The following is a 21206-nucleotide window of genomic DNA, read 5'->3' as shown; positions in this document are numbered from 1 at the left end:
GATTGCTTTGGGGAAGAGCAGCTCTCCCAACAGTTGGTGCTGGGAACTACAATTCACAGGGGACAACAGTGCAGATGTGCCACCATAATGAGTGGGACAGAATTTTTAGAAAACAGATGAGCTGTTTCTAAATGCTTACTCAGAGTGCTCATCAGGCATCCTGGTAAATAGCAAGCTGATTTCAAATTAAACTGAGGAAAGTTTGGTCATCACTACTGTTAAGTGCATTGTGTTAATTTTTGTCTTTCAATTTTCTCTTTTAAATAGAACTTTTATTATCCAACTAAGCCAATGAAGATGTGCATAGCAGAATAATGGAAGCCCCTGAATATCTTGATTTGGATGAAATAGATTTTAGTGATGATATATCTGTAAGTATGAGGCTCTTCTTCTTCTTCTTCTTCTTCTTTTTACTTTTTTGCTTAGTGAAAGGTGGTACTTGTTGTTGTCGTTGTTGGTTGGTTTTAAGCCTAAATGCTCCAGCTATTTCCCCCAAAAATTGGTGGCCAGGACAGTATTGAGAAAAAGAAGAAGAGACTACAGTGTCTCTGAAAGAGAGCCTTGAATGTTATCTTTAAAAAGTAGGCCTACCTTCCGATCAGTTGAAATTATGAATTTAAAATTGTAGTCATTCATGATATGGTTTGAAGTTTGTGATAATTACACCCAGAAAATTAAAACATTCTAAAACTCCACTTCCTGTTCAAGACCAGAACTGGAAGATACGTTATATTTATCACAGGCTTGCTATTGAAATAAAATAGTATCCTCTGGTCAATGATTCCCTTTCCTGGCATAACATATGGAAGTATTTGCCGTGCAGCTCAAAGTCATCACACGAGTCCTGGCATTTCTGTCCCATGTTTTCAGCAGATGGGACTCACATTGAGAAGGCCCCAATCCATGTGGTGAGCACTTTCCTCTGATTGCTGATATATTTAGAGCAGCCTTCCCCAAAATGGTGACCTCCAGATGTTTTGGGTTTCATCTCCCAGCATTCCGGATCATTGGCCAAGCAGTCTGGGGTTGATAAGAATTCAAGTCTGACTTCAAGGAGGGTACCAGGTTAGGGAAAGCTGGTATCCTCCAGTAAACATTAGCATGTGAATATTTCTGGTGGTAATCCTAAGGCAAGTGGAACATGTGCTCTAGTGCTAAGGGTGCTTCCAGATGGATGGCTCCTAGCACTACCAATCAAAAGGACGTTGTGTTTCCCTCCTTCGTGGAATTTTCCTGGAAAGCAAGAAGGCAGAAGTGCTGGGGAAACCTCAGAGGGTATCAAATGAAGACAGTGTCATCTGGACTCCCTGTAAAATTCTGTGAATAAGGCAGGGTGATTGCACAACTCAAGCCTCATCTGGAAGCTCCCTTGGTCTCAGCTATTCAAAATCAGTCATAATAAAAGATCTTAAGAATGTACTACAGTTTTGTCCGTCAACTATTGAGAATGCCTCTCTGAATGCCCTTGTTGAACTAATTTTTACTTATGAATGACGTAATCATAAACACATTCCTTATGATTGAAATGACAAAAAGAGGCAAATGGAAGAGGTCTGTTGGCTCCTGTTAATACTTCCTAGATCAAAAATACCTGTTGAGTTGTGCTCAGAAGTCTGTAGGAAATCGGGGTAGATACTGAGGAACTGGTATAGTATGTGACAAGACATTTCTTTGCTCCAACTGGAGTCACTCTTTATCAAGTGCAATCTGAGTTACGGTTTATTACAGTAGCGTACCATTTAAATTATCACCATGAGATCCAGATCCTATCCTAAGTAGAATTTGTGGGACATAATCATTTCCTCTACCACAAATTATAAATCTATTTGCAGTGATGGGTCCACAAACATCCTGTGTTATAAGACTTAGTGGCAGATCATGGGCGGTTGATATCACTGAAGCCATGCCCCAATTCTGTTAACACTTTGCCTGGATTACAGCCGCTAAAGCAATGGGAGATTTAGCTGTGGTACTGATGTTGTTGTTGTTGTTGTTGTTGTTGTTGTTGTTGTTGTTATTATTATTATTAACATTTCTATACCATCCCATAGCCAAAGCTCTCTGGGCTATTTATAAAAGATTAGAATGATAGAATAAAACTTGACACAAGATTAAGGGTGTAATCCTATGCATGTTTAGACAGAAAAAAGTCATACAACTCCCAGCATTCCTCAGTCATCATGGTTAACTAGAGAGATGCTGAGAGTTGTAGGACATTTTTAGTTTAAACATGTATAGGATTGAGCCTTTAAATGTGATTTAAAGCTCATAGAGAATCTTGTGGGTTCTTTTCTGTGATATCTGGCTAAAATTCAGTGATACTATTATATTCAGTAGTGCAATCCTGAGAGGTCACCATACGGTGACCATATGAAAAGGAGGACAGGGCTCCTGTATCTTTAACAGTTGCATAGAAAAGGGAATTTCAGCAGATGTCGCTTGTATATATGGGGAACCTGGTGAAATTCCCTCTTTATCACAATAGTTAAAGTGCAGGAGCTATACTAGAGTGACCAGATTTAAAAGAGGGCAGGGCACCTGCAACTTTAACTGGTGTGATGAAGAGGAAATTTCACCAGGTTCCCCATATAAACAAATGACACCTGCTGAAATTCCCTTTTCAATACAACGGTTAAAGATACAGGAGCCCTGTCCTTCTTTTCATATGGTCACCCTAGGTCACCAGCAATACACACACTGAAATATGCAGTAATCCAACCACACTCCAAAAGCAGTGCTGCCACCCATTCCAAGACCCTGGCATTAACCAGAGGAGTGAAATGGTATATTATGCCCTGGTTGCAAACTTGCCTGAGGTATCTGAGGCCTTAGCTAGACCTAAGGTTTATCCTGGGATCGTCCCAGGGTCATCCCTGCCTGCTACCAGGATCCCCTGTGTGTCATTTACATGAACAGGGATGACCCCGGGACGATCCTGGGATAAACCTTAGGTCTAGCTAAGGCCTGAGAGACTGAATTGGGTGAAGCAGTTAAATGTCTTAATTTGGCTGTGTTTATGTTTTTATTACTATAATTTCTAGATGTGGAAACACTAAGGAATAAAATAGTTCCCCTCTGAATAAACAACACTTCTATATATTCTGCTGCTGTCACATTTCCCTATTTTATGTCCTCTTATTTCAAAACACCTCTAGGAATCCGGAAAAGTTAACAGGTCCAAGAGCCCATTCTAACACTCTAAGGGAAGTTAAGAATTCATTTAAGCCAGCAATTCGCCTGGAGAATCTAAATACAGTAATCAATTGTGATGCCATTATTAAAATGTGAACATTCTATGGTGCATACTTTGCAATTCTTACAAGAACTAATGATGCAGCTTATTTCAATGTCCTTAATGAGTTCTTGACTATAGGTTATTCTATTTTATGAATACCAATAAAAGCTTCTAACCAAATAACTGTTAAATGCCCAATTAGTGAGGGAATTAGACATATGATTGCTGAACTTATGTGTTTATTCTGGCACTGTAGAGACGTTTATGTTTAAAATTTTCAGCTTTTTATTCAGAAGTCTTTTCCTCTTAAAATGGATCTTAATCTATGACTATCTTTATAAAGATTTTTAATGAAGGGAGGGTAAGACAGGCTGCAAATTCATTAGACAATTATCCAATCCCTAAAGAATAATGTATTCCAAGTAACTGTGCTTTATCACTGTGGGGTATAGGGACATATCCCAGAACCTATTTCTAGTCCCAATTTTATAGGCACATAAAACAAAGAAGATGTAACCTCTTCTTGCCTTTCCCATTGTGCTTCAATGATGAACTTTACTGTCAGTTCCAGAAATGGGTGACACAATTTTTCCATGTTAATAATGAGTGCTGTAAAATGCAGCTAACCATTTTGAATTGAAGAAATTGCTCAACTCATATGAAAAGTATTATGCTCAATTAACAACTGTCATTGTCACAGACAGGATTGGTTTCTAATGAATTCATCATATGTTGGGGTTTTATAGGAGCAAATCTTGCATCTTTTGAATAAAGGTCTCAGTAACAAACTTCAGGCAAGTTTCTAAGTTAATTAAGTACAAAAGTCATTTTTGGTTACTTTATAAAAAACGTTTTGCTCTGTAATCTGACATGGTTATGATCAGAGGCCTCTAAATAAAATCTGTGCTACTTCAGTTCCAGACACATTGAGTAGACTTCATTTTGAAGCGTTAAGTACATCCTGACATGTTTGTGTCATAGCTTGTTTGAAAATTCCAAATTCACAGATTTACAGAGAAATAAAACCGGGGCCAAAACTGGCAGCTATATTTTAAAAAAATAGCTCCCCAAAGACATCTTTCATAAAACCATACTGTTAGGGTGGCCATGTGTCTTATTTCATAGAGGACAGTCCTCTGTTTGAAGGCATCCTCTGTTTGTAAGGTTGCTTGTTCCAAGTCTGCTTTAAAGATAACAGACAATAAGAAGGGAGAGCAACAGGGGGTCTTGAAGCTGCCCATCAACAGTGAACATCTGGACTGTAAATTGTATGCAAATCTATATCCTTTTTTTTCTTTTTTGGTGATTCATTTCCTCTTTTTTAATGATTCATAAGTGGTCATCCAATTAATTGGTTCTGGTTTGCTAGATTATCTCCTTCTACCACACTGTTGCTTTTTTGCTACCAGGTTTCCGCCTATAAGTTTAATTTTGTCCAGTCAAGGTTACATGTTTTGTAAGGGTACAATCTAGCCAAAGCTAGATTTCACTGGGAGCACGCTATATGCATAGCTCTCCCATTGAAATCAATGAACTTCTTTGGTTAGGATGTGCCAAATATATTCTAGGCAAGCTTGTTTCAGCATCTAGCCCATTGTTGCCACTAAATAAATTGTAGCTGGGACATGGAGACAGTAACCTAAAATGACCATGTCTGCTGTCCCTAGATCTTTCTCTGTATTAGAACTGCTGTTTGTTCCTTCTGTGGTGACATAACAAGTTCCCTCAAAGTGTCTAGATAAATGAGGGTATAGAAACCCTATTAAGGTGATCGGAGTAAACATGGAAGGAGGGGGTGTTATGCTAGTTCTGCCTCCTCCTCACTCATTTCACTTTCTGAAGAGGAGAGCCTTCTGTTTCCATGAAAGGTCTCCACATGATTTAGGACACTGGAAAATCAGCATTCATAATCTCATGGAGAACCTCAAGGAATTACAAGAGGCTGTCCTCTTCAGAAAGTCATCCTCCATGAATAGAGAGTGACAGAAACATGTGAGGAGGAGTGGGGCTAGAACACTCCTCCTCACACATATATTCTACACTGATATATTACACCTGAAAAGGGCTAACATATTTCAATAATAAGATTAAACAGTTACAGCAAAGTCGTATTTAAAACTGAACTGCAAGACTGAGCAGTAGCTGTTCTCTATGGAAAAAGATAGGAGCCAGGGAATGAAAGAAAGTGAAGAGTTGTTAGTAGCTTGGGAAAGAAGTGAATAACTTCTCTCTTGGCAGCTTAATAGTTTTCCTCACCTAAAATTCTGTTCATTGTATTGACAGAGATGGCAGACATTTTAAGTGTTCATATTTTGTTTGGGGACAGGAGTTGAGCAGGAGGAAATCTGTTAATGCAATCAAACACACACCATTAAAGGTACAATCAAATTTATAGCATGTTTAATAGATTTTTTGTAGGGTACTGAATATATTTTAAATGCTGTTAAAGTGGAACGGTTTGTCATTCCAAAACAGAGGAAATAATATAGAGAGAAAAACTTAGGTCTAACAAAACATACTGCAATGGAGTATAAAAGCCTATTCCTAACAGAATTGCCAATTGTGAAACAGTTTAACCTGCACCACCTGGCTTCAGGAAGTTAGTGTTTTCCTTGGAGACCTGGTGCCTCTGTTTCTCTTGTAAGCTTTTGACTGCCGAAATATCAAAATGTATTAGTTGCTTTGTTTATACCACAAGCAACATATACAAATTCTTCCTAAAGCCTACAGGTGGGGACAATATTTTTGCAAATTTCAAAAGCGTCCTATATTTTACAATGCAAGAAGTTTATCTATACAGCTTTGCTTATTAACTTGAAGATATCGAAATATTTTGTCTGTATGTATATCAGGAGGCAGTCTTTGATTGAATAGATTACTCTCCATCACAGAAGAGTATTTTTTCCCTCCACCTACTATGTGTAATGTGTGTGTGCAATTTCTATAATGAGTTCATTCATCTTTTAAACAAGCAGATTTTTGAGATAGATAAAACTGAGTGATTGTCAGGAGTCAAGCCTAAAGTAGCCCTGAACCTGAGAGATAAAGCTGCAGAGAGACAAGCCACAAAAGCCACCTTGCTCTAATCAGCCAGAGTGGGTCAGGTTTTGGGCCAGGATTACTTGCTAGTATAAACAACTTTTTGGGACCTGTTCTTTACAGACCGCATTTGCCTTGACCTCAACTTCACATGATCCAGGTCTGACAAGAATTTATCCAAGGCCACCTTCAGGGTCTCCTGTAAGCCCAAATTTTGATGAGCAACCTTTCCACCCCACTACCATACTTGAATCAGATTGTCTCCGAAATAAGGCAGACTATTTATCCTCCAATGGTAAAATAGCTGAACTTAATTCCAAGCAAAATTCAGATTGAGACCAACCCAGCCCCACTCCCTAACATTCTCCCTTCATCTTACCCAGCAAACTACATTTCACATACATATCTGCTGCTGGTATTCCAGCAGTAGCAATAAGTGGAAAGAAGTCAGGGAGTGATGATTCTACAGATGTAGCCCATTGAAAATGTAGTTTTCCCAAGGACTGCTTCAAGTCTGTCCGCACACCATGCCCCACAGTGGCAGAATGAAAGAATGTGTGCATAAACAACATGCTGGGTGACTAAAATCAAGGACAGGTATGCGCTTCAAAACAAAGAATACAAAGGGGACAGTGGCTCTGAGCCTTGACTTAGAAAAGGGTAGAACAAAGAGATCAATACTTTGACTCTGGGGAATGAAAGGAATCAGATGCTACTTGATTGAGTTAAACCTGGCTAATTGCAAAAGCCATGCATCTGGGGGACAGTTGCAGGAGGGAAGAGAAGAGGCTCAGAATAGGTCATGAATGCTGCTTGGATGTTACTCATGTCCTTCTCGTGGGTTTCTCGTTGGCAGATGGTTGGCCATTGTGTGAACAGAATGCTGGACTAGATGAAACTTTGGTCTGATTCAGCATGGCTCTTCATATATTATTATGTTCATGCCCTGGTTTCTTGCCTTTGCAAAATAGTCTTTTCCTCCCTGAGTGGGTCTTGAACACTTCTCCCAGGAAGGCTAGATGTGTTCTCTGTAATTGTCCTGCCCTGGGAGCTATGTAGGTGCTGTGTGTTATGTGTCTTTTCTTTCCTCCGCTTTGTGAGTGTTGAGCTCATACAACAGTGTCTGTGAGGATTCAAAGCCCTGCCAACCTGGGGATTGGCAGTAGCAGGGTTGTTGTTTGCTGTGCCACTGGAGTTAATGGATTGGGGATGGGATGTATGATGTACATCTTGTATGATGTATATGTTGTGATGAGTGTGTGTGTGTGTATACTGTAGCCGCCCCCAGTTCTCGTGTATTCATTGGTTTCCTCTATATGTGGGCATCTTTGTTGGCAAAGCCCTTGCTTGGTGAACACTGGCAGATTTTCCAGGAATGCTGGGGGCATAAGAACATAAGAGCCATGCTGGATCAGACCAAGGTCCATCTAGTCCAGCATTCTTTTCACACAGTGGCAACTAGCTGCTCACAGGAAACCCACTGGTCAATGGACAGTAGCCATTGATAGCCTTATTTTCTGAATTTGTCAAATGCCCTTTTAAAGCCATCCAAATTGGTGGCCGTCACTACATCTTGTGGTAGTGAATTCCATAGTTTAACAATGAACTGTGTGAAGAAGTCCTTCCTTTTACCTGTCATGAAAACAATCAGCTTCATGGGATGAGCACGAATTCTAGTATTAGGAGAGAGGAAGAAAAATGTCTCCCTATCGATTTTCTCCACACCATGCATGTCTGCTGTTTTCCTGCCATGTTTGAATTTTCCAGTTGTGTTTTTTTTCCTGTTCTCTCCTGGGCTGAACAGGCATTGCATGTGGCAACCTTTTCACTGTCGTAGCAGCAACATATCTCCAGCCCAGTGTGAGTATAGGATTGCTCTGTAAATTAGCTATAGAATTTTCTTCCTGAGAAAAATTCTCTTCATAGTGTTTGATCATGTGGGTGAATAAAAGCATCCCACAAGTTTATGAAGAAATTATTGCTGCTTACTCAAACATGTGACATTGCTTTAAATGTTAATCTAAGGAATGAACATCAGGTGTGCCCCTTGCACAAAGTAATGAGAAATATTTGTTGCAATCATACTTACTCCTTGAGAAGCTGGCTTATTTTTCTGTGTGTTTATATGGAATAAAGTCGGTAAGATGCTAGCATTCCAGAGAATGTTTTTACATATAGATAGAAATTTGGCTCTCGCCATCTGTGAAGCATGCTACATTGAAAAAGATATTATCTAAATGGAAAATTCAAAATCCATTCTAAATATAACAGGTGACTTGGAATTCCTAAAATGCATCTCACCGTTATCCTTGCATTTTCAGTGTTGCTGCAGCCAACTTGGAGTTAGCTGCACTACTTTGTTGAATGTTTTGACTTGCCCTTTCATGAAGCTTTGAATAAGTTTATCTTGTAATTTAGAGAGGTGTACGCTTTTATTCTGATTAGGCATAAGCCTAACACAGAATTTTGTCACTTGAAAGCTTCTTGTTCATGCTGGGCTTGACTAGGGAATGTGAGTCCCTGTTTTGCGTTGCTTGGTCTTGAAACCTGCTGTTGCAAATTTATCTGCTACACTGGATTACCTACTAGAGATTATTTATCAATGGCCTCTGTATGGTTGTTTCATGGCAGACCTGTTTCTTCCTAACAGATGAATCCACCCGTGTACAAGCAGTATCCAACTCTGTCTGTCTACCAGCAGAATGCACAGCATTGGTGGAAAGGATTTCCCTCCCTCCCCCACCGCAGCCCCCTCCATGCCTCCAGATCTGCTCAGGAGGTTTGGGGGATGCTCTGAAACAGATTTGGGGAAGTTGCAGAGATGTTGTAGGGGGAGGAGAGAAAGGGGAAGTCATGTCACACGAGCAACATTCATGCAACCTTGTATATCACCATTAAACTGGTATATAAGAGATGAACCAGCCACACTTACTGTACAACAGTAGCTGTCACAGCATCTTATTCCTGGGAGGGGAGATTAGCCTCCCTACTAGGGAAACTAGATTTCTGATCTGGCAGCCTTTGTGGGTTAGAGAGTTCTGAAACATAAATTGGGTGCTTTGTTCTCCCCCTCCCACTGACAGCAGAATGCAAGTCTCCTTACCTGGTACTGCTCCATTGCACTGGGAATAAGGGGAATTTACCTGTGTAGCAACTTCATTCTAAGCTCTCCAGCAAAGCACTGGATAATATACTGCAACATTAAAATGAAGAATTTTATTTACATAACATGCTTGGATTTTGTACCATTCGGGTTACTGAATGAATGTGATTTTATTTTTCAGTATTCAGTAACTTCCCTCAAGACTATCCCAGAATTACGCAGGAAGTGTGATTCACAAAATGAAGACAGAACAGGTACGGTCCCTTGCTTGTGTTCTGCCATCTTTGCTTTTATATGCTCTTTTTGTTCAAGTGGACACATTAACAGATTTTTGTTTGTAGCAGCCTTCTTCTTTTGAATTTCGTAGTTGCGTGATAGCTTTCTGGTAACAATGACCCCCCCCCCCCATCCTCCACCCTCAGCTGGCTTTTTCTCTACATTTTTTTTCTTAAGATGTTAAGTCATTAGCAGCAGCAGCAACAAAAAGTTCCATAAAAGGATTTGGCGGTATACAGATAAACGCAGGGTTTAATCTCAGCAGCTCCAAACCACAGTATATGCAACAATTTACTGAAAAAACCGAGAAACCATTAGTGACAAGACATAATGATGCAGGCGCCAATGAAAAAATGTTGGATACATTTACTACCCATATGGTCATGACCAGTTTGAGGCATGATGTTTTGCCAAATTCTGAAACTCTATCAAGGATGCTACAAGATAGAATCTACTCTCAGGCATACTGTAACAGTTAAGATGAAAGCAACGTTTTTGAGTTTAATAGTGTAAACTAAATGAAGAGTCATGGCACACAGATGAGAACCAGCTGCAGACCTTTTCCCCCCTACTGACAAAAAGTGTGTTCAGTGTTGTTTTTCACTTTGTAAATCGGATTAAGGCTCTTTTGTTTTTGTCTTCAGCGTGGGGCAAATTGTATTGGTGAGAGTAACCTAGCTCCATTGCACTTTGAAAACTTTATTAAGCTTACATCAAATGGTGGTTTCATTAATACTTTTAAATCTGCAATGCATATAATAGAAATTTGAAGCCTCGACTTCTAAAGCAGATTTAGAAGAGCCATGTCAGGCTTTGGCAGGTACTTTATTTCTGTATCATCTTTCACATAGTAGAAAATTACCATCCTTTGTAACTGAGCTATAGCATTTTCCTGCCACAATCATTAATGATAAAATTGTCACTCAGTCACACATGAGAATAAAGGAGAAACAATATCTCTTTCTCTCTTTTCATTTTTGAACACTCCCTGCTTATATTTTACTTCCAGCAATAGCGAGGAAAATATTGCTTCTGCACATCCTGATGCAAGTGAATAGGCAGGAAGTTGTTGGGAACTAAAGCAGTTTCAGTTTTACAATAATTCATTCTCCAGTCAGAGCTGGTGATTAAATTAAAATGAAATAGAAGAAAACAGACACACATTTTAATCGTATGCATAATCATATGCATAAGCAATGCATATTTTTTTCTTTTTAACATGCTAGAAAGGGTTGGATTATGACCAAAAGGTGCAGATCAGAGCTGTGTGAACCACTTATCACTTCCTTTGGATTGTCTCAGGAATAAACCAAGTGACTTTCAAAATTTTCAGGAAATTGCACATGTCTGAGCCAATCTGAATTGAGCTTGCTCTACCCACTACTCTCATTTAGGTCCCAAATCCTCCCTCCTACCCAGTCAGCCCAGTTCTCCACATTTTTCTCCTCCCTTACTTTTAAACCCACTTATCTGGCTGGTGCAGTGGCGGCAGCACATCAGTGGCAACAGGATGCCAGGGGCAACAAGCTGCCACAGGGAAAGCAGGTCTCTGCCCTTTTTGGCACCTGGTGCCCTGTGTAGCAGCATGACTGGAGGCTGCAATTCCCCAGTAGCTCCTGGGAAATGTAGTTTCCCAATATGAGAAGCAGTAGTACTTGGGAAAGCTACATTTAACAATGTCTACTGGGGCCTTTTGGCCTGGTATACTTCACAACAATGGTGGGACACTTGGAGCCATAGAAAGGAGGGAAGAACAGACTTCCTTCTTACCACAGTTGTTTACCTCTCCCAGCCAAGTGAAATTGGAAGGGAAAGATGGAGGGGTTTTTGAGGAGGGGTGAGTGGAAAGGAGATTTGTGGGCTGAATGGGTTTTAATCCAAACTGGATTACCTTAAAATGTGTAAATTTTCACCATTTTTTTTTGTTGTTGTTGTTCTCTGCTATTGATTATCTACAAATGTTCCGGTGCCATTTTCCCTCTGTTTGGGGCTTCTTTCTCCTTTCTAGAGTGATCTGAATCAATCAGGGCTCATAGCAGCATGGCACTACATACTTAATCAGATTTAGTTATGTGCTGGCATCTCTGAGAACATCTGAAGCCCATTCAGAGAAAAGCTTAATAGCATTTTGTCTCTTTTTGAAGGAATCATCAAAACTGCAAAAACTGGAGTGCTTTTCAAAGAAAGAAAGAAAATCCCTGCACATTTTCAGCTCAACTCTAAAATGAATATATCTATATCTATATATATGGAATGCATAATGTATTTCCTCCCTCACATGATTTAACAAACACGTTGAGGGGGAGAGTGGAACTATAACTGTTGCCCCCCCCCCCCCCCCCCGTTGTTGTGTCCCCTGCCCTCCATGCATTGGGAGAATGTTTGGAATGGCCTTCACCTGAAGAGAAAATTCAAAACAAGAAGGTCATTCAGCAAGTGCTGGACAGCTTTAACTCTCTGGGTGGCAATCTCTACCTAAGTTGGCATTTTGAACAGGGGCTAAATGATCTGAGAGTTAAAGCTGTCCAGCACTTGCCAAATGACACATTAATAACTTTAGTTATTGGCTCAGGGGTAGAACACCTGCTTTGTATGCAGAAGGTCCCAAATTCAATTTCCGACATCACCAAGCAGGGCTGGAAAAACAAATTCCTGCCTGAAAGCTGCTGCCAGTCAGTGTCAACAATTTTGGGCTAGATGGACCTCTGGTTTGACTCAGCATAAGGCAGCTTCCTGTGTTTCTATGTTCCAAACCCTTCCTAAAGAGTTTTACCATTTCATGATGGATGGAAGCGGTTGCCTTCATACCTCCAAGTCCACTGTTTACACGAGGAGCAGAAAGATAGAGAAATGTCCAAATAAACAGGGCAAGATGGTGCCCCTGACAACTCAAACTCTGACTCTTCGTTAATACATGTAGTGCACGAGAGAGAAGGTCCAGAGGAATTATTCTTGCTAGATCAGGGTGAATATGTTTTCTTTTTCTGTCTGATAATTTGTATGTTGCAGTTTACATCTAGCTGTTCATTTGTGGTTTCTTTAGCACAGGAACAAGATCAGACATTGAAAAGCTTTTTTAGTTAAAACTAGCTTTTTTCAAAACGGTAATAACATTTTGCCTTGGATGATTTCAACACTTAATTGCAGGTTCAGGACTCCTGAAGAGGGATTATATTCTTGTGAGTTTTAGCCCCTTGGAAGACAGAGAGCAAGAAAACAACTGTACCTGCATATGTTTCACAGGCAAGATGGCCTATTTCATGATCTAGTTAGGTGTTAATTCTGTGTTAGCAGTCCAAGCAAATAGGGAGAAAATAGATATTAGGCAAGGCCAACTTTGGAAGGCCACCTGTAGTTTTAAGAACTTTGTAAGAAATAGAAAAATGAAGCTTCTATGGACTTGGAGTCGCAGCTCAAGGGAAAGCTTCACCAACTGCATTTATCTTCTCTTGGAGGCACTGAGGGCTTTGGAGGCAGGTGGTTGCATAGAGGGGACATAGTCTTTATAAAAAATAGTAAGGCTTGGTCCTGGTAGCAATGAGAACAAGAGGGAGATTGCGGTCTGGGAGCAATGCAGAGCAATGCCTTGTTGTACAGATAAACCCTGTAGGTAGGAAGAAATTATATAGGCAAAGAACATGAGTGGAGTCTGCCCATATAAAAGGGAGGTGAAACAAGCCAAGGACTAATGAGGTTAAGAATATAAAAAGAACCATGCTGGATCAGACCAAGGGTCCATCTAGTCCAGCACTCTGTTCACACAGTGGCCAACCAGCTGTCAACCAGGAACACACAAGCAGGACACAGGTGCAACAGCACCCTACTACCTATGTTCCCCAGCAACTGGTGTATACAGGCTTACTCGGATATTGGAGGTAGCACATAGCCATCAGAACTAGTAGCCCAAAGTTCCTTGGGCTTGAGAAGTTCATGGTTTTCAGGAAAGAGGCAGTAACTCAGGAAGCAGGGCACCAGCCTTCCCAGAAAGACCTCTTGTTCAAAAGGTGCTGTTTAGCAGCAATTTCAGTCAAATTAAAACTTTTCCTTATATTGGCATACTCATGAAGCTCAGTGAATTGCTTAAGCAAGTCATCAATTATCATCAATTACTGCTGTTGTGAATGGTCACTGTGTTTATTTTACATACATTTAAGCTTTAATGTAATTGTCATGGACTTTTTTTTTCTTTTTTGCATTTCATTTCCATCAAACCCCGTTGCTTACTTTTTCTCTCTCTGTACACCCATGTGTATATACCTGCCAGCTAAGTATAATGCATCTGATGAAGTGGACTCTAGTCTTTGAAAGCTTATGCCTTAAGAAATGGGTTAGGCTTTAAGAAGCCACAAAATTATTTTTAAACACTATCTTACAGCCTAGCTTACCTCATAGGTTTGCTGAGAAACTAAATCAAGATAATGATGTACTGTAACTCTGCACCTTCAAGAAATGGAATCTAAACAAGCAAGTACAATAAACAAATAACTGAATACATTGAGTTGGAGCCTGACTTGGTCATGTTTAGACTGGACTCATTGAAATCAATGGGACAAGTCAGTCCCGACTGACTTAACCTCTAAGAAAGTTTAAGCCTGGATGCAATCTATTACTTTTTCAACTCTACAAACTTACGTTTCTTTTGTGTTTGAGCAGATCAGTATTGTATATTCAGAATTAATCCTGAACCTAAAGCATAGACCCTAGGTTGGGATTGATAAATGAGTCAACACAGCAAATATTACAGTTTGTCTCCAAATTGCTATATTTTTCCTCTAGGAAAATGACTCTTCTTTGCTTTCAAGATATCTGGAAACTTTGTATCTTTAGGTACAATCTTCAGGTCACAGCTGAAATTCACATTCTGAGTACAGCAAGCTATCTCTACCCAGAAGTCATTTGTTTTGATCTGCCATACGTTTTGGATTTATATTAGAAAATGAAAAACTCATTCAACCTAAAAAAAAAAAGCAAATAATAGTCTAGGTGCAGGGAATGTGATGATTAACAAAATGTTGATACCTTGTCACTGTCTAGACCCCTCTGTCAAAAGAAGTGTTTTCCTGAGGCTTGGACAGAATTCATTTTCAGCGCTAAGTCTTTAGAGGTTTCTGTCAGAATAAAACAGCTGGGAAACATGTGGTATCCATTTCTCTTTATCACTTAGAAAAAAATTCACATGTAAATAAAACCAACATAAAAGTGTCACCCTTTGAACCCAGGATCGTATACAATATATAAATAAATCTGTGTAATGATGTTTTTTTGCATTGGACATCTTAAATTGTATCTTATTGTTGGAATAATAAATAATTATCTGAGTAATATCATTCCAAAAGCTTCTGAAGATATCCAGGTAATAAGTCAAACCCTTTTCTGTTGTTTTCAAAATGTACTCTTTTTACTGTTGTGATAACAATATTAGTACAGCTGCTTCTTTAAACTTTGTTTCTAAGAAATTCTGAACCTGAGTGCAAGATAAATGCAATCAAAGCAACAATACATGCAATAAATTTAAGTGTGTCTCTTGAATTCTGCGAATGATTATCCTACAGGTTAAATGTTACCTCCAGAATTAAGCAGACAGTTTTGTCAGTTCCCCCTTCTAAATGAAGTGAACATTTGACAAGATCAACTTATACCAAGGACAGCAAGAATCCATCTGAATTCTACTGAACATGTGACACTAATGGCTAAATTACACATTACCCAGGAGATCTATGATAGTATCTGCAAAGTGTTGACAGCAGAGAGGAGATGTTAACTCTTTCCTCCCATGTTATCGTTCTGATTAAGGGTGCTGTCCTGTGCTTGTTTAGACAGAAAAAAATCCTACAGCTCCCATCATTCCCCAGCTAGCATAGGAGCTCTAGGACATTTTTTTTCTTGTCTAAACATGCATAGGATTGCACCCTAAAAGTATGTCCCCTTCACTACCTTATTGTTACAGATATTTGTTTCTCTTCCTCCCCTCCACTTCTTATGAGACAAATGGATTTTTATCAGGAAAACTGCATGGAGAAAAGGTTAAACACCCCTCCCTCTACCATGTTTGCAACTCTCCCCACAATCCCCCATATTTGCATTTCAAAAACAAAGCAGAAGTTGGGAGTGCTTCAGTCTTTGGACTCTAAACTAGAGCACAAGGCTGTAAATGTTTTCTGATTATTCTCACTGAGCCAAAATTAAACTGTAAATTTCATTTGGCTTCTTCGATTTTGCATGTTTTACTGCTGTTCTCTTGCCATTGAATTATTGCTTAAGTTTAACAACTCAAATTTAATTTTTGCTTTACAGTGTCTGATGTGCAAAAGTGGGTATTAAAATACAAAGTATATTTTTCACAATATTTTCACAATACTTTATGGATAATTAAGTTTTCAGTATATCCTCTTTTCAAAGTATACAGGATAAGAAGAATACATGCATAGCTAATGATGGAAGGGAATTTATTCTAAATTGTATTTTTTTGTTTCTTCTAGTTTCAAGCACCAACTGGAGTTCAGGAGTTTCAACACTCCTTGGAAATGCACAAAAACCAACAGGCATTGCAGACATGTACAATAAGTTCAGACCAGTGAAGAGGGTTTCCCCACTTAAGCACCAGCCAGAAAGCTCTGAAAATAATGAAAGTGATGACCAAAAGAACCAGAAGATGGAGTACAAGAAAGGCAGTGATTCTCCCACCATGGCTCAGAATAGTGATCAGACTCCAGGTAATGGAGAGAGCCTTAAAACCAAATGTGTTGAACCTGGAGTTTTGCTTGGTGAACTGGAGCACTATGACCTGGACATGGATGAAATTTTGGATGTGCCTTATATTAAATCAAGCCAGCAGCTTGCTGCTTTTACCAAGGCAGCTCCAGAGAAACGAATTTTGAGTGTGTACTCCACGCTGAATGGTCTTAGTGGCAAGTCGTGCCCTGCTGGAAACACAGAGAAGGCACCAACAGGAACGACACAGTTCTGTGTTCTCTCTCCTGTGAAAAGCTCTCAGCTGAGAAAAGCGCAGCCCATCGTCTCTGATCAGCAAAAGCATTTAGCTGAAGAATTAGAGTTTCCCCAGCCGCTAGTCAAATGTAGTTCAGCTCATGAACCTGAAGCCCAGACCAAGGGCTTGCAAAACAGGACGTTTGCCGATAAAATGGAGAAGACTGTGTCCCACTGTCAGTTAAGGACTTTTCATCTGCAGGCAGTAGTGACAGAAAGCAAACATGATGAACTGAACAGCAACATGAACTGGAGCAGCTCTCTCGGTCCAGAAGAGAGGAATGAGGATGCGAAAAAAAATAAGAGCATCTTAAATATTGTTAAAGAAGGGCAGATCTCATTGCTGGTAAGTTTTTGAAGAATTAGTTAGTTTGTAAGTCATTGGAAGCATTCCTTATATTTTCCTTGGAGATCAGTGTAAACAAAGCATGCACTGTATAATTTTGAAAAAAAAACATAAATTGGATGGTGTGGCGTCCAATGGGAATATAAAAACTAAAAGTTTATAATGCGAAGGAAGATTGATTTTAATTTAGCAACTTAGCAGGGAATACATGCTTTATTTCTTCCATCACCATTGTTAAGTTTAAATCTGCTTTTCAGAATGGTGGGGCTTCAACTTGTTCAGATATTAGCAGATTAACTCAGTTCCTATTCAAAGGCCAGTGACAGTAACAGAGGGGTTTCTGTTGTGCTCTGATTATTATTCAAGAGTGTTTACCTCAGCTTATTGCAACAGCTTTCATGAAGAGAAGCTCATACAGAAGCCCCAATTGGCCTCTGACCCACATGAAAATTTTAGTTAGTTCCAGTTTTGTGATCAGACACCATGAAAAGGCGTTTCCAAAGCAACTAGATTCATGCTAACAAGGTTTGTGGGGGGAAAACAAGTATTATATGCATTCTTCACTTTGTTTATGCTTTACCTACAGCATTTATCTAGAGCAGAACAGTGACAAATCATAAATTCAGCAAACACACTAAGTCAGAGTTATTTTTTAAAAATAGACTCTAGAACGTCATTGCACTGTAATGATAAAAAATAATCAGCTATAACTAAAAAAAACCCCCACAACCCAGGTATTTGCTTCTCTATTTCCTTTGAGTTAATGGAAAAATGAAAATAATATTTGCTTTTTCTTTATATGAAAGTACTAACTGTGAGTCACTAAGAATGTTATCTATCCAAATGTCTTCATCACTTTTCTCTCTTCTTTTGTTTCTTCCACTATTTGTTTTTTATTGTTTTTCTTATAATAGTCATTATATCTTAATGCAGTGCTGTGCTTATCCAGAAGAATGCTACTCTAAGTAGCTAATGCTGTACAACATTTCTCACCCCATGGGACTAGCTGAGGTTTCCATATTTTAGTCCAGTGAACAGGGTATTACTGAAAACCTGAATTATATGTTAGTGCTCAAGCTGGTAGAGAAGACTAATGGAAGCATCCTGCAAAAATTGCTCTAAAGCTAGTGACAAATAGGAAAAGCAAATGTTAAATATACAATCATACAGTGGAACTAGCTTTTTGCTCTATCTGATGGATTAGTATACGTAGGACAAAGACACACAATGTAACCTTATATTGTTCTACAGGAATTCCCCTAGGAACATAGGAACTGTCGTACTGCAGCCGATCAATATTCATTCATCCCTATACCAGATCTGCCTTCATAAAAATGAGTGACATTATGCAATTAATTTTCAATCTTATGTTTCACCAGTCTGGAAGGAAAAGGTGTTGTTTTTTTTAATCCTCTAGTTGATTCCAATTATTTCCTTTCCTTTGTTTCAACTGTTATACATAACTACACCCGGACATAGAATATTTGAGAGAAGATCTCAAGCTCTAAATCATTATTTCCAATTTTCTGATTGTGCTGCACATACAAAAGATAGCAGAAGCTGAAGGAAATATCCATCAGAATAACTCCACTTATTGTCGGAACCCCTAAAATTGGATGTTGTTGTTGTTTATTCGTTCAGTCGCTTCCGACTCTTCGTGACTTCATGGACCAGCCCACGCCAGAGCTTTCTGTTGGCCGTTACCACCCCTAGCTCCCCCAAGGTCAAGTCTGTCACCTCCAGAATCTCATCCATCCGTCTTGCCCTTGGTTGGCCCCTCTTCCTTTTGCCTTCCACTTTCCCTAGCATCAGCCTCTTCTCCAGGGTATCCTGTCTTCTCATTATGTGGCCAAAGTACTTCAGTTTTGCCTTTAATACCATTCCCTCAAGTGAGCAGTCTGGCTTTATTTCCTGGGGTATGGACTGGTTTGATCTTCTTGCAGTCCAAGGCACTCTCAGAATTTTCCTCCAACACCACAGTTCAAAAGCATCTCTCTTCCTTCGCTTAGCTTTCCTTATGGTCCAGCTCTCGCAGCCATAGGTTACTACGGGGAATACCATTGCTTTAACTATGTGGACCTTTGTTGTCAGTGTGGTGTCTCTGCTCTTAACTATTTTATCAAGATTTGTCATTGCTCTCCTCCCAAGAAGTAAACGTCTTCTGATTTCCTGGCTGCAGTCAGCGTCTGCAGTAATCTTTGTGCCCAAAAATGCAAATTCTGTCACTGCCTCCACATTTTCTCCCTCTATTTGCAAGTTATCAATCAAGCTGGTTGCCATAATCTTGGTTTTTTTGAGGTTTAACTGCAACCCAGTTTTTGCACTTTCTTCTTTCACCTTCGTCATAAGGCTCCTCAGCTCCTCCTCGCTTTCAGCCATCAAAGTGGTGTCATCTGCATATCTGAGATTGTTTATGTTTCTTCCTGCGATTTTAACTCCAGCCTTGGATTCGTCAAGCCCAGCACGTCGCATGATGTGTTCTGCATACAAGTTGAATAGTTAAGGTGAGAGTATACAACCCTGCCGTACTCCTTTCCCAATCTTAAACCAGTCCGTTGTTCCGTGGTCTGTTCTTAGCATTGCTACTTGTTCGTTATACAGATTCCTCAGGAGGCAGAGAAAATGACTTGGTATCCCCATACCGCCAAGAACTTGCCACTGTTTGTTATGATCCACACAGTCAAAGGCTTTAGAATAGTCAATAAAACAGAAATAGATGTTTTTCTGGAATTCCCTGGCTTTCTCCATTATCCAGCGGATATTGGCAATTCCTCTGCCTTTTCTAAACCCAGCTTGTACAGCTGGCAATTCTCGCTCCATGAATTGCTGGAGTCTACCTTGCAGGATCTTGAGCATTACCTTGCTGGCATGTGAAATAAGTGCCACTGTCCGATAGTTTGAACATTCTTTAGTGTTTCCCTTTTTTGGTATGGGGATATAAGTTGATTTTTTCCAGTCTGATGGCCATTCTTGTGTTTTCCAAATTTGCTGGCATATGGCATGCATCACCTTGACAGCATCATCTTGCAAGATTTTAAACAGTTCAGCTGGGATACCGTCATCTCCTGCTGCCTTGTTATTCGTAATGCTTCTTAAGGCCCATTCAACCTCACACATCAGGATGTCTGGCTCTAACTCACTGACCACACCGTCTGAGCTATCCCCAATATTATTATCCTTCCTATACAGATGTTCCATATATTCTTGCCACCTTTTCTTGATCTCTTCTGTTTCTGTTAGGTCCTTGCCATCTTTGTTTTTGATCATTATAAATCCAAATTTGCATCTATTCTGAAGAACACTCTAGTGCAAAATTGTATTATGTTTATCTTAGTTTAATTTGTAATTTTATATGCACACAGTAGGCTATTAGATGATTTATCACATGGATTGGACTAAGAAAAACATCTGTAGATTTAAGTTTTTGTGTGTGCCAAGAGTTATAACACTGGTAGTATACTGCAGTTTCTTTGGCTCCTGTATATGTGATCAAGTAGTATAGATGTTAATCCATATAGCAAGTGAGCTAATCAGCAAGGGTGGGGTGGAAATGGGAGAATACACCATTCTCACGGTCTGTTCCAATCCAACCCTGCCATCAAAGACAGGCAGAAGATCTAAGATGCAAAGCAATGCAGTATCAGGGGAGTTTTGTCCCCTGATTGGTTATGTGCTCTCACCACCCACCCCGCTGCCATTGGTTATATGTAACCAAAATGACACTTCAGTTCTTTGATCACTGGCTTTATTTGGTTCATACACAGAGCATTCTGTGATCTGTTAGTACCCTCTAGCTAGCTAAAAAAAGGTACATGTAGGTCTCCCAGAATGGTTGATAATATAATCATACAACTGTGTAGAACATAGTCCATTTTATGTATTCATTTTTAACATTTATATGCTGCACTACAACAAGGCAGCTCACACAATAAAACAGGTTTTAAAACAACAACAATAAAGATTTAGAAGACCTCAGAAAATTTAAATCACAGTAATAAAGACCTCAAATGCTTGGGAGAAATGTCTTTGCCTGGGACCGAAAAGATAACTGTGAGTGCCATGTGAGCCTCCTTGAGAAGGTCATTCCACAAAGGAGACAACATAACTAAGAAGGCCACCCCTCCTATAGTGATCAACCTAACTTCATTCTGTGGGGGCACTGTGTAGGGCCTCCAAAGATGACCTAAGGGTCTATTTAGCTGGAAGGAAATGTTCCTTTA

General features: G+C 39.6%; 1 protein-coding gene across 1 annotated transcript in view; it reads left to right on the top strand.

The window, feature by feature from the left end:
* Positions 1 to 352: 352 nt before the first annotated feature.
* Positions 353 to 21206, top strand: part of SNCAIP (synuclein alpha interacting protein) — a 55883-nt gene continuing 35029 nt past the window's right edge. Inside the window, exons 1-4 of the mRNA XM_063129487.1 lie at positions 353 to 371; positions 5519 to 5612; positions 9559 to 9631; positions 16133 to 16986. Coding sequence (XP_062985557.1) covers positions 361 to 371; positions 5519 to 5612; positions 9559 to 9631; positions 16133 to 16986 — 1032 coding nt within the window. The 5' untranslated portion in view covers positions 353 to 360. The remainder of the gene's footprint in view (positions 372 to 5518; positions 5613 to 9558; positions 9632 to 16132; positions 16987 to 21206) is intronic.

This window comes from Elgaria multicarinata, chromosome 6 (genome assembly GCF_023053635.1).
Source record: "Elgaria multicarinata webbii isolate HBS135686 ecotype San Diego chromosome 6, rElgMul1.1.pri, whole genome shotgun sequence".
Lineage (NCBI taxonomy): Eukaryota > Metazoa > Chordata > Lepidosauria > Squamata > Anguidae > Elgaria > Elgaria multicarinata.
Note: the sequence above shows the minus strand (reverse complement) of the source record. Positions and strands in the feature narration are given on the sequence as shown.